Here is a 12195-nt window from a genome sequence, read left to right as displayed (position 1 = left end):
AGTAAGCTTTCAGCAATCAGGGACTTTCGGAGATATAACTATGGGAGGAAGAGCAATGCTGGAGAGCAGCCAAAGCCTCTTTGTAGGGGGATTTTTGAGCAGACCGTTCAGAGAGGACGAGCAGGTCAATCCATGGATCGGACCAGGTTCAGCATGGGGCTAACTCCAAGGATCAGGATTTCTCCCCACATCAGTTGGAGAGTCTATGACCTGAAACTTCCGTGAACGTTCGAGAAAGCTGGCCTGGTGAAGCTTCCTTGCCGCCGCGGCTAGCGGTATGTATGTACACATCAGCGAAGTCTGGGGTTAAATGAAATCGGCCCATAGCAATTTGCACGGAGCAAGACACTCATGATTATCACTGCATGGCATGATGGCAGAGTGATCTTCAAATGTTCTTCGATCAGCGGCTTCTGGAGATTGTTTTAGTCAAACCCAGGACTGAGGAACAATCGTGCGTTTGAGTCCGAGACGAGATGATCGGAGTGGGTGGAGAGTTACCTAGCTAGCCTTGGCTTCGACCGGTGGTATTGGCAGGGGCCCGTGAACAGAAGAGCCAGCATACCCTTGAAAGTGTGAATAGCTCCGAAGGAGAAGGCCCATAACAGGACGAGGATCGCCAAAGGTTAACCGCTGGAGTTCTTCGAGTTTCAGCCAGAAACATCCTCAGCGGACCGCAAAACATCAAACCACCGAAGCCTAGGTTGACCCATGTTCACATGTTGCTCCTTGGAACAGCTAGCTCGAAGTGGGAGATAAATGTGGCAAGGTCAGTGCCCCTGCGAGTAACTCGTTAGCTAGCTTCCTCATCATCCAAACATCCCAGAGCGAAGAAGTTTCGAGGGGTTTTCGTTTTCCTTTTGGCCAGCAGCCAATAGATGATGAAGGTGCATCAAACACCGCGTACATATTTGCGGGTCAACCGCCATTGCCTGGGTAAAAGCCCAGCAGGCACTCAAAGGAATTAGCTACTCTGCAGTTTATCCAGCACCTTGTTTTCTCGATATCATTCAAGCAAGGAGCACGCTCAGGAGAACCCGGAATCTTCAAAGAGCTGCGACAACAGAGCAGGGCAGTTTTGTGATACTCTTAGCGAGAGGAGGTGTGTCAATCAAGCACATCCATCCATCCATCCGTCCGGCCACGTTTTAGCATTTTACGGCGAATGCGATGCCAGAGTCGATCCGGACGTTCACAAAGCGCTGCTCTTTCTCTGCGATGTCTCGACGCTCCAGGGGGCAGAGCATTGGAAGGCTCCCGCTGACCTGGCTGTCTTTCATTTTTTCCGGGTGGTTTTTCCGGCGGCCAAGACGCCAAGCACTGGGGGGTTGACGTCACAGGGGCAACCCGGCTCCACGCAACGCTTCACGCCGTCTCGTAAATCCAGTCTCCTCCTCCCTCTCTCTCAACGCCCACGGATGAACGTCGGCTCCGCGCAGAGCATCAAGAAAACATTGGATGTACTGTACCTGATCCCGCGTTGAGCCGTCATCCTTCGACATCAACCCCACTCCTCGGGACCGTGGATCGTGAAGACGCGCAAACTGACGAGCTGCAACCAATTCCTGCTTTTCCACCAGTTTGTGGCGGCTCCCTCACTCCTCATTGGAGGCCACCCTGAGTCGTGCTTCCGTCTGTGCGGGGGAATGTTCACACAAACTCTCCCACTCCTACTTAGCTTGCATCACCTTGGGAGTATCCCAGATGTGGCGCTAGGCGAATCCGGTTAACCATGTGGCGGGTTTGATCTCACAATCCAGGACATGGACGGGTATTCATGACGCATCCTGCTTTGGACAGGTCTACGGACTACCCTCTGGGTAGTTATATAAACCGCAGTTCAATTCGTCCATTGGATCCTTGCTCTATTAGTCTGATTAACGATTCCCCAGGAGCAAAACAAATTCACAAACAAATCTCTCTACAGCTCTTATTTCCATATTTCCATTTCGAACCAAACTACTCCTCCTTCCCCCCCCGCATAACTCCATACAACCACCATGGCTGGAATTCTCGGGGGCGGCGGCGGCGGCCAACAACAGCCGGGCCAGCAAGGCCAGCAAGGCCAGCAAGGCCAGCAAGGCCAGCAGGGGCAGCAGGGTGGTCTCGGCGCCCTCCTCGGCGGTGTGACAGGGGCCGTTGGTCAAACAACCCAAGGGCTCGGACAGGGTCTCGGACAGACCCTCGCGGGCGTTGGCAGTGCTGTGGGACAGACGACTCAGGGACTCGGCGAGGTTGTAGGTGGAGCGACTAAGGGACTCGGTGGCGCCCTCGGCGGCGGACTCGGCGGCGGACAGCAACAGGCCCAGCAGCAGCCTCAACAGATGCCTCCGGGCCAGGAGCCGCCGCAACCGCAGCAGTATCCGCAGCCCCAGCGATGAATGAGGCAGCACGATGATTCAACAGTTGCATTGGATGCGATGATGATTGCCACTGTGGCAATAAACGAAAGGACGAATGTGAGGACATGGAATTGAGTTTTGAAGATGTGTTTAATTATGATCATTCGGCGATGTTATAGTTTGTCAAGTGGTTTCTCTGCTAGGGATGTACCTTAATTCAAGATAATTGATCTTCTTGCATGTCTCATTATTGTCATACAAGGGCTTTTGGGTTAGACAAGATCCAATCCTAACAACAGAGAACTAACCAAGCTATATAGAGTAGAGACTGGACATACTTGAACATACTCTTTCACTTTTTATCTTCTTCTTGTCATCCGCTTCTTAACACCGACGGAATTCCTGTCTCCCTCACAAGCTTTACCTCCCCTATCCAAAGGCCACTTTCTCCCTCAGCTGGTAAATCAGAATAATCAACACACACACACCACCCCTTCATCTTTCATCCCGTATCCTTATCTCCTGTCGATCAACAGGGGATGCAATCCCATGGGCCTAGCATATATTCTTTACCTCCTCATTTATTGCCATCCTTGAGCTCATAATTTTTTTTGTTTTTTTTTTTTTTTTTTTTGTCCACGTTAAGGACGAAGGAGGGGAAGGGACTGTGGGTCGCATGTCATGGTGCATACAGCACCATCATCTCTGCTCCATTATGTAGCCTTCCTGAAAGCTGTGGGTGTGACGAAAGGATTCCTGGAGGCAGACAGCGTCGTCCCTGCTGCTGTAACGGTAGTCGGATTGTTAATCCTCCTGATTATCTCCATCGGAGGGTTTTCCCACAATTAGCTGGTTTGTTGCAGAGTTAGCTCGTGATCAGACGGAAAGATATCGGAGGAATAAGTACGGAGCATATTAGATACCAGAGGTAGAATATATATATATCTACCCTTGTTGGCTCTGGAGCATCACTAACCAGCCATACGTCCGTGATCTTACTCAACTCTGTCAAAACATTATTTTATTTTATTTTATATTTTATATTTTTATTTTATATTTTATATTTTATATTTTATATTTTATATTTTATATTTTATATTTTATATTTTATATTTTATATTTTATATTTTATATTTTATATTTTATATTTTATATTTTATATTTTTATTTTTATTTTTTTTTCTTGATCTTGTCTTTTTGACTGCGGTGACGGAAGCAAATGTCTTCAGTGATTCCTATCACAGCCGTGCAGACAAGTCCCCACGTTATGAGGCCGAGAACTATCTCCGATTCATAGCCGTATTAGAATCACCAGTTCATTGCCAGTGGGCGGAGAGCACATGTCCGCATACGGGTTGATCCTAGCCCTTTACACATGGAGTACTAAGACCTCCTCCGGGCAACACCCCGCGAGAAGGACATTTCCTTCACCCCACGATTCCGACGCCTGAAGCGCACACCTCAGCATAGCACGATATGTACGAGATCACAATCCACATATGTATGGAGTGTGTAAGTACTGTACATGCATACATACATACAAGCATCTCCAAGGTTCGTGGCTAGCAGCCCATCCATACTTTTCCCCGGAAAGTTCCCCCACACCTTGTTAGGAGCCGCCATGACAGCCCTCCCCCTTTTCTCCTCCACACACGCTCTCAGACACACATACATGGCATCGTGTCGGTCCCTCGCGACAACCTTGGCGTGCGAGCGAGCTGTGACGTCATTCTACCCTGATAGTGCGGACTGGCTGGCATGGCGGAAGGGAGAAAGAAATATGGTCGATGCATGACCGGGAAGACCCCCAACTGGAAAAGGCACATGAAGGTGGCCAGGGTGGGTTGGCCACTTACGTAGGGCGGCTGAGGCAAGGCATGCACTCCAAATCCTGCATCGGTGGAGACCAAAAAAAAACGGTTTCCTATATATATGTGTAAGTATTTCATCACTGTTCTAGACTTGTTTTTTAATTTGAATTTTCCTTTGGTGTTTAATCCTTGATTTCTTGGAGATATTGTTCGAAAATCTATCTTGATACATACTTAGCGTCACGTTAAACAAGCAGAGGAGACGGCTATAAAGTACAGTTAGGAACACATTCTTCCCACTTAAAACATACCAAAAAATGTCCAACCTGTGAGTCCTCCTCGGATCAGTGCCTGACTCCCATCTGTACGCTCCTTTAATAATATTTACCACAGCCCTGATCAAAAAAACGAGCCCTACGAGGTGCAATCCGAGGCAGAACCCGATGACGCTCAACCTCAACGCCAGCGGCAGCCCAATCGCAATGCTTCCGTGCAGCAAGCTCCCCAACAGGCTCCTGTTCAACAACAGCAACCTGCACCATATGCATATGCCGTAGATCAACAGCTCGCTCAAACCGGCCAACGACGAGGCGCGATCCGAGAGTCACGCATAAAGGACCGCCCGCAACCGAAGGAGACTCGAGACAGTAGCTTGAAGGTCAAGATCGAGCTCGATCTCGAGGTCGAGGTTGACTTGTATGCACGGGTGAAGGGTGATGTGACCATCGGACTACTGTGAGGAGAGAAACTTGCACCCCCCTGTAAGTCCGGTTTGCGATGTCGGGAAGAGCAAATTTTGTAATAACTAATTCGCTCTTGTGCAGCAGATAAATGTGAAAAATCACCTTCCTGCCTGCGGCCGCTTTCGGCGAAGAGGGATTGCAGCCTTTTTTCTGTTCTATCTTGTTCTCCATTGCGGAATGATTTTCGAATAACACCTGGCTCTCCAACACCTGCGGCTTGACTGCAATCTTCCCATTATTGTTGTTATATATGACGATTCATGCGACCACGGAACTTTTGCTGGAATTCTTGGTTAGATCTCACAGCGACTTTGAACCTTATCGATTCTCAAGAATAGGACTGTCCAATAAATGCAGCCTTTAATTTGCCTATCCTTTTGTTTTTGGAACTGGGAGGTAATTGTATCTGATTTCTGTAAATGCCCCGAAATCACCAAGTAGAATTGATAAATGAACAGGAACAGCCCGACAAATGATGCTCTCAAAACGGATCCGTAAAGCATTGCATTCAGCACTAGCTGAAATTCTTCTGCGGCATTTCTTGTTTATTCTTTTCGTTTTCATCATCCGGTGGGACATTGTACTGATCCAGTGAGCCAAGTGGTAGCTTCAAAAACCTATGTTTATTGGTCCATTGGATTTGGCTCTCTACAAACCCCTCAGAATCAGCCGGCGGTGGAGGAGGGTCTGTGATTTTGGTGACCAGGTATGCAGTTGATGCCTGAGCCAACCCATAGATGAGGACACCGATCAATGGGATTTTGATCATGGTATAAAACCCAAGTGCAAATCCGAATAAAACTCCCTCACGGTCTAAAAACCACTTGCGTCGTTGCTGTTTGGTGAATTTTACGCGAGAGAAATATGGTTCCAGCTGCAAACATATTAGTTTGGACTAATGAATATGAGGATGATTGTTCTTTCGTACCAGTTCTCTCATCAAACTGCGTGATGCGAAGTAGCTCTGTAGGAACACGACTAGATATCGTTTTGGGAGGACAAGCCCAGATCCAAAAATAACAGTGGCCGGAACGGGTCCCACAGCCTTGTTGAAGGTGTAAAAACTGGCCAAAGGAATCACAAACCGCCCAACCACTGGCAATAAAGAGAGCAGATAGACAGCAAGAGATATGCCAGTTCTCCGCCCGTACCGGGTAAAAAAGGACCGTAGAGAGCTTGCAACATCCCCAATCTGCTTTTTACGTTTGCTTGAGTACATGACCAGATTGGGATAGTACATTGCACGTAAGCCCGCAGGGTCGTCGGATTTGTGTTTTTGGACGTATGTTGTATCAACCCACTTTATAGACTCCATGAAGCTGGAAACGGACTGTCAGTGTAGGGCTACGGGAGTAACTAGATGGGAACATACACGTTATCCAGCGTCGGTGTGATGTATCGCATCAGGGTCATAAGCAGAAATGGGACTTGTAGGACATATCTGGCGATAAAGTCGAGCCCATTGATCAGCGTGTCATCCCAAGTGACTGACTGGAGGTCGATTATCCAGGAGGCCATCCATATAATCGACCTAACAGCAGCAATCTACCAGCAGTTGGTATTAAAAACCTCGCCTTTGTAGTAAGGTAGGCGTGGTTCTTTTACCGGGATAGAAACGATCAGGCGGATTGCAATGCCGGCAACAACAGCCAGGGCAGCCTGTCGGTAATGTTCTGATGTGAACAGCTCCGGATTCTGAAGGGCTCTGTGGGCTAAAGCAGACGAATTTGACCATCAGCAATGAGATGCATTAGTTTGGGATATGAGGCAGCTAGCTATGTCCTGGCATACGGACCTCCCACAAGAGTGAGCTGAGCACCCCGAAGGATGGCATTTGGCTCGAAGTTGGACATGATTACGGGGATTTTAAAGCTCATTCATAATTCGACTTGGGAAAGAGTCCAAAGGCATTTGAATTGATATGGGCCCTCAACACAATTGCTAGACGAATGTTGGAAAAGGGCCAGATGGATGACTGGAGCAGTTCACCTGAGCTGCCGGTGCTCGTTTTGGGCCAGGAACGGAAACTCAGCCGAGCAGCATGGAAAAATGAACTTCCGAGCAGTCAAACGAATCGGGAATGGATGCCAAGAGATGCGCTTTGTCACCCAAAAAAAGTTAGTCCGCCCATTGCCGACGGAGACCGAAGCGCAAAACCATCAACGCCGCTTTACCCGATTGGGAAGGCCTCGATCTTCAACAAATTGTAGAATTATTCCGGAGCCGTCATTGTTCTCCCTCCTCCAAACCCAACTTGTCTCAATCACACCCTCGCTCCACGCCCTCTGCTCCATAGCCCTAAAGGCATCCCGGGGATCCTATCCTGTCCAATTGTCCTTTTCCTGAACATATTTCTTTCTTTTCTCACACACTACCTTCACAATGTTTCGTCCCATTGTGCCGCGCCTTGCTGGGCGGTCACTCCCGAAAGCCACTCCTCAGACTGCCTTCCAACATTCTTTCCCAGTGTCCACGGTCTACATTCTTGGACGGTCGAAAAGAGGATATGCAACTCAGTCAGGTAAGTCGGCCCTACCCTGCATTCACGCCGACTCGAAGCTCGCCTGTTGATTCGCGTTGCTGACACTTAAACACAGATGAGCACGATTTGGTTATAATAGGTGGCGGTGTTGCTGGATATGTTGCTGCGATCAAGGCCGGTCAAGAAGGCTTGAAGGTACTGGCTTTCAATCCCTCAAAGCCCGAGCGACCCTCGCGCGTGGATAACTAACTTTGTCGTCCGCTAGACTGCCTGTATCGAAAAGAGAGGCGCGTTAGGTGGTACATGTCTCAATGTTGGATGTATTCCCTCAAAATCCCTCTTGAACAACTCCCATCTCTACCATCAAGTTCTCCACGATACCAAAAAGCGCGGAATCGAAGTCGGAGATGTGAAACTCAACCTGAAGCAAATGATGAAAGCTAAAGACACGTCCGTCGAGTCGCTCACCAAAGGAATTGAGTTCCTCTTTAAGAAAAATAAGGTCGAATACGTTAAGGGAACCGGATCTTTCATTGACCAACACTCCGTCAAAGTTGATCTGTTGGAAGGCGGAGAGCGGACACTGCGCGCGAAGAACATCATCATCGCAACCGGAAGCGAGGCCACCCCGTTCCCCGGCTTGACCATTGATGAAAAGAGAGTCATCACCAGCACTGGAGCGCTTTCCTTGCAAGAGGTCCCAAAGAAGATGGTCGTTATCGGAGGTGGTATCATTGGTCTTGAGATGGTAGGCAAACAAGCATTTGTATAGCTTTCAGCTTAGCCGGACTGACCCACCTATTTCCCTAGGCCTCCGTTTGGTCGCGGTTAGGTTCAGAGGTGACTGTTGTCGAGTTTCTCGGTCAGATCGGCGGGCCCGGTATGGATGCAGAAATCGCCAAGCAGATTCAAAAAATCCTTTCTAGACAAGGTTTGAAGTTCATGGTCGGAACCAAAGTCACCAAGGGAGACGCCAGCGGTGAAAGCATAAAGCTCGAGGTTGAGGCTGCCAAAGGTGGCAAAGAACAAACTCTAGATGCTGATGTCGTTCTCGTTGCCATCGGACGTCGACCTTACACCCAGGGCCTTGGTTTGGAGAAGGTCGGCCTCGACGTTGACGAGAAAGGCCGTGTTATCATTGATCAACAGTACCGCACCAAGGAGCAGCATATCCGTGTAATTGGAGATTGCACTTTCGGTCCCATGTTGGCGCACAAGGCAGAAGAAGAGGCTGTCGCTGCTATTGAGTACATCAAGAAGGGCCACGGTCATGTCAACTACAGCGCTATCCCAAGTGTCATGTATACTCACCCCGAAGTTGCGTGGGTCGGCCAGAACGAGGCAGACTTAAAAGCCGCCGGCATCAAATATCGCGTTGGCACATTCCCCTTCAGCGCCAACTCCCGTGCCAAGACCAACCTCGACTCGGAAGGTCAGGTCAAATTTCTTGCCGACGAACAGACAGACCGTGTCCTTGGCGTTCACATTGTTGGGCCCAATGCCGGCGAAATGATTGCAGAAGCCACGCTCGCTGTTGAATACGGCGCCAGCTGTGAAGATATCGCCCGCACTTGTCACGCTCACCCAACTCTAGCAGAGGCATTCAAAGAGGCTGCCATGGCCACATACTCGAAAGCCATCCACTTCTAGAGCGCTGATTTATGACTCGTTATATTAGCTTTTTCCTCCCAATATTTATACAGCCCTGATACAGGTATTTGTGTTTGTTTTGAGTTATGTTTTGTTGTTTCAGCAATTGGGTAGCATACTGTATACTGGCCTATATTGCGTGTATTCATAGGCATGAGTTCTTTGAAAAAGATACAATGATATCGCTTCATTCACATTCCTTTTCCCTATTCACTAAATAACATCATCAAGCTTGCTACTTTCACATCACTTCAGGGCTTCGCTTACTGTTAGTTCGCTCACAGGGTCTGACTAGCGCCGAGTATATAAAACCCTCATTCTCTCACCTTCCTTCTCCTTTCTTTTCTTCTCTCGGCATTCAAGGCCCTGAGCCCTGCAGAGTTGCTGATTCCAGTTTCTGGTTCTAACATGTCCCATGTCCCTCATTTCTTTATGTGCTCACTCCAGAGCTACTCCGATACCCTGAATGCTAAATACTTCCTCACCCACCTCCCTATTAATGCACTATTTCCCCGCAGGAAAATCGCCAGCGGGAATGACTGCTAACCATCAATCAAAAGTTGACTTCAAGCTTCCTCCAATTGTTCATCGGTATAACTTGGAAAAGATATTCTGTGTTACAGAGCTCGAATGACCACAAACTATAGAAAGTCTCATAGAGGGAATTATAAACAGTATGTTTGCGCAAGAATATTGGTCTGTGACTGCTAATCAATTATCCAAGCTTTGTCCATAACTGTATCCTCCCTGTTGGCATGCGATTCTCAGAACAAAATGCCATGCATACTGGGAGACATATAACTACCTATCTATTATCTGACAAGTCATGGAATTTTGACTGACACTTCTATATTCCTCCGCGCACTCCCGAATCAGTGGAATGGAAGCCGAAGAAATGCTGTCAGAGAGAATATCCAGCCCAAGTATGGAATATAGAAACCCTTATTGCTTATCAACCGGTCGATGCTAATCGACAGCGCGAAAGGAGGACATCATCGAAGGCTCCGTGGAACCGAATATAGTTCTGTCACCTGCTCCTCCATACACAATACAGAGAAACGACTGCCACCAGAAGGAATAATACTCCAAGAAGAGAGAAAGACGGAAAGCATATTGCATATACAATGGCTAAGGGCCTTAATACCATAAAATTACAGTCATTGGGGATCCCAATTGGTGAGTTGCTGGCTTGCATAGCTGTGTTTACGCCAATACATGCCCCGGCTGTCCCCTTGATCCTTTAGTGATGGCGCTGGCTCTCAGCCAGCTGATTCTTTGCCTCCTGCTGCTATAGCGCAGCAAGCTCTCTGTCGTTCGCTGGCTCGCGCACCCTGATCCTCGTCCGTGAATATCGTGGTCTTGATTCTGGGGCCGCGAAACGTCGAAAGGGTTCGTTGAAAACATATGCCTCCCGTCGTCGTCATGCTTCTTCTGCTATCGATGGATCTCCATCGAAACGTCGTCGTTTTTCTTCTCCTCGTCCCACCAAGTCTGTTGACCTTGTGTCCGACTCCGAATCCCTTAAAGATGGTCCGTCTAATTTTCTTCGTCCGCCGACCCCGGTTCGTGCTGTTTTGTCCCGGATCCAGAACGAAATTGGAAACGTGCAAGTTTCGATCAATCATCTTACCGATTGTCTGACGAGTGAGACGAAGGAGCTTCGAGGGACCGCTGAGACTGGTTTCGTATGTCTACTCAGTTATTCCTGAGTGTTCATTGCTGACTTTCGTATAGGCGAACATTACTTCGGCATTTGATGCGCCAAAAGATTAATTGATGAACCTACCCTCATCCGTCCAAAGTCCAACAAATATGCCAAGTATTCCCGTTGTCAGAAAAATAACAAAACATGCGAGGTGACTCCCCCCACCCTTCGCGATACATATGGCTTATGGAAGCTCCTAGTATACAAACACTTCTCTAAAAAGGAAAGCTGGGAAAAATTGCAAGCGATGAAGGCTCCCAGCACGCAACAACTACCACCTCAAATACAGAGGCAATCGAGGTTTAACGCGAACCTGGCTCCACCCACAGAACTCGCTCGGCATTCAACATACATCATTCCCGTCTCGACGGGAACCTCAAAGTAACAGATTGCTTTTTCCAGCATCTATCACTCCTTTAACTTGGGAGCAAGTCCCAATGAACCAACAACTTTGAATTTATGGATACCTGAAGCAATAGAAATAGCAAAACTGTTTTCATCAGTGAAGATTTTGATGAAAATAGATTTCCTAAGGTCACAGTTGCCTTAGCTGGAGCTCTTAAAGTTGTCTGCTGCACTGCAGTTAATTCAGAGACACTTGAAAGAAACATGAGCTTTATCTATACTGTCATCTTGTCATTGTATATCCTAACATAAATGACAATGATCTAGCTTTTTCCCCCAGTCACCGCTAATCTACTAATGGATATGTTCAGCGGATCAAGGATACCATGTACACCAAGGATGATGAAAAGAAATTTGGCATTAAATGGACTGATGTGGTATGCAAACCTAGTGATGTTTAAATCCGTAGGTCAGGCTTTACTTTCTCATGGAGCCTATGGACCATGCAAGAAGGTTCACCACACACTATGCTACTCTGTTATGTAGCTACTCAGGAAGACCATGACCATTTGGAAGTTAATGAACCTGGGACAGCATCTCAGCTTTTTGCTGCACATAGAGAATTTGATTCCTGGACTTTGTCACCATTATCAAGATACTTTAATTATTATGTCTCTGTTTTCTATTGATTTCCTACGGCTGTACAGTTACAAGGCCTAGAACCTATTTCAGATACACTAGTTGGATGAATTAAATGGAATAATCTAATGGTTATAGAGAAACTTGATATTCTCTTTGGTCTAGATGAGAAGAAGACACAATAATACATTAGTGACTGGTGTCTAAAGATCATATAAATTATCTTGAATACCATTATTAAGATATACTAGATTGAGAAGAGAGCTTTTGGCGACGTAATCCTACTGGCACTGCATACACAATAATATTAATCCAGCTACAGTTCGTCTCTCGGGAAGACCTCGTCGCCCATTTCTATCGTTATGTTGAATGCTCCCAAGCATGGCAGCATATTACCCATGCCAACTTCAAATCGGACTTCACAGAGCGCGCAAGGTTACTATGGGAGTTGAACAACGTCGCTCAGAGATGCAAAAGA

General features: G+C 47.5%; 6 protein-coding genes across 6 annotated transcripts; 4 read left to right on the top strand and 2 right to left on the bottom strand.

Moving 5' to 3' along the window:
* The first annotated feature begins 1849 nt into the window (after positions 1–1849).
* Positions 1850–2703, top strand: CIMG_05555 (uncharacterized protein). Its single transcript, XM_001246113.2, has one exon. The coding sequence runs from the start codon at positions 2001–2003 to the stop codon at positions 2379–2381; it is 381 nt and encodes a 126-aa protein (XP_001246114.1). The 5' UTR covers positions 1850–2000; the 3' UTR covers positions 2382–2703.
* A 930-nt stretch (positions 2704–3633) lies between these two features.
* CIMG_13474 (uncharacterized protein) lies at positions 3634–3965 on the bottom strand (the record flags this gene model as incomplete). The annotated part of the gene is made up of 2 exons (XM_001246112.2): positions 3634–3703; positions 3880–3965. 2 exons carry the CDS (start codon positions 3963–3965, stop codon positions 3634–3636), a joined length of 156 nt encoding a protein of 51 aa, XP_001246113.2.
* A 505-nt stretch (positions 3966–4470) lies between these two features.
* Positions 4471–4892, top strand: CIMG_05553 (uncharacterized protein; the record flags this gene model as incomplete). Its single annotated transcript, XM_001246111.2, has 2 exons — positions 4471–4481; positions 4547–4892. 2 exons carry the CDS (start codon positions 4471–4473, stop codon positions 4890–4892), a joined length of 357 nt encoding a protein of 118 aa, XP_001246112.2.
* A 347-nt stretch (positions 4893–5239) lies between these two features.
* Positions 5240–6846, bottom strand: CIMG_05552 (transmembrane protein UsgS). Its single transcript, XM_001246110.2, has 5 exons — positions 6692–6846; positions 6502–6608; positions 6269–6441; positions 5825–6215; positions 5240–5770 (listed from the first exon to the last, which is right to left on the bottom strand). The coding sequence occupies exons 1-5, from the start codon at positions 6771–6773 to the stop codon at positions 5411–5413; spliced, it is 1113 nt and encodes a 370-aa protein (XP_001246111.2). The 5' UTR covers positions 6774–6846; the 3' UTR covers positions 5240–5410.
* A 279-nt stretch (positions 6847–7125) lies between these two features.
* CIMG_05551 (dihydrolipoyl dehydrogenase) lies at positions 7126–9599 on the top strand. Its single transcript, XM_001246109.2, has 4 exons — positions 7126–7417; positions 7494–7573; positions 7644–8126; positions 8189–9599. The coding sequence occupies exons 1-4, from the start codon at positions 7279–7281 to the stop codon at positions 9026–9028; spliced, it is 1542 nt and encodes a 513-aa protein (XP_001246110.2). The 5' UTR covers positions 7126–7278; the 3' UTR covers positions 9029–9599.
* Positions 9600–10152: 553 nt separating this feature from the next.
* On the top strand, positions 10153–10801 carry CIMG_05550 (uncharacterized protein; the record flags this gene model as incomplete). The annotated part of the gene is made up of 3 exons (XM_001246108.1): positions 10153–10204; positions 10328–10713; positions 10763–10801. The coding sequence occupies 3 exons, from the start codon at positions 10153–10155 to the stop codon at positions 10799–10801; spliced, it is 477 nt and encodes a 158-aa protein (XP_001246109.1).
* Between the last annotated feature and the right edge of the window lie 1394 nt (positions 10802–12195).

This window comes from Coccidioides immitis, assembly GCF_000149335.2.
Source record: "Coccidioides immitis RS genomic scaffold supercont3.4, whole genome shotgun sequence".
NCBI classification, from domain to species: domain Eukaryota; kingdom Fungi; phylum Ascomycota; class Eurotiomycetes; order Onygenales; family Onygenaceae; genus Coccidioides; species Coccidioides immitis.
This window is presented reverse-complemented; position numbering and strand designations above follow the sequence as displayed.

Coding starts and splice junctions, on each gene's coding strand:
- CIMG_05555 (XM_001246113.2), top strand. CDS start 2,001: ATGGCTGGAATTCTCGGGGGCGGCGGCGGCGGCCAACAACAGCCGGGC.
- CIMG_05552 (XM_001246110.2), bottom strand. CDS start 6,773: ATGAGCTTTAAAATCCCCGTAATCATGTCCAACTTCGAGCCAAATGCC. Junction 6,609..6,691: donor TCAGCTCACTCTTGTGGGAG/GTCCGTATGCCA, acceptor CGTCTGCTTTAG/CCCACAGAGCCCTTCAGAAT. Junction 6,442..6,501: donor GCCTGATCGTTTCTATCCCG/GTAAAAGAACCA, acceptor AACTGCTGGTAG/ATTGCTGCTGTTAGGTCGAT.
- CIMG_05551 (XM_001246109.2), top strand. CDS start 7,279: ATGTTTCGTCCCATTGTGCCGCGCCTTGCTGGGCGGTCACTCCCGAAA. Junction 7,574..7,643: donor CCGGTCAAGAAGGCTTGAAG/GTACTGGCTTTC, acceptor GTCGTCCGCTAG/ACTGCCTGTATCGAAAAGAG. Junction 8,127..8,188: donor GTATCATTGGTCTTGAGATG/GTAGGCAAACAA, acceptor CTATTTCCCTAG/GCCTCCGTTTGGTCGCGGTT.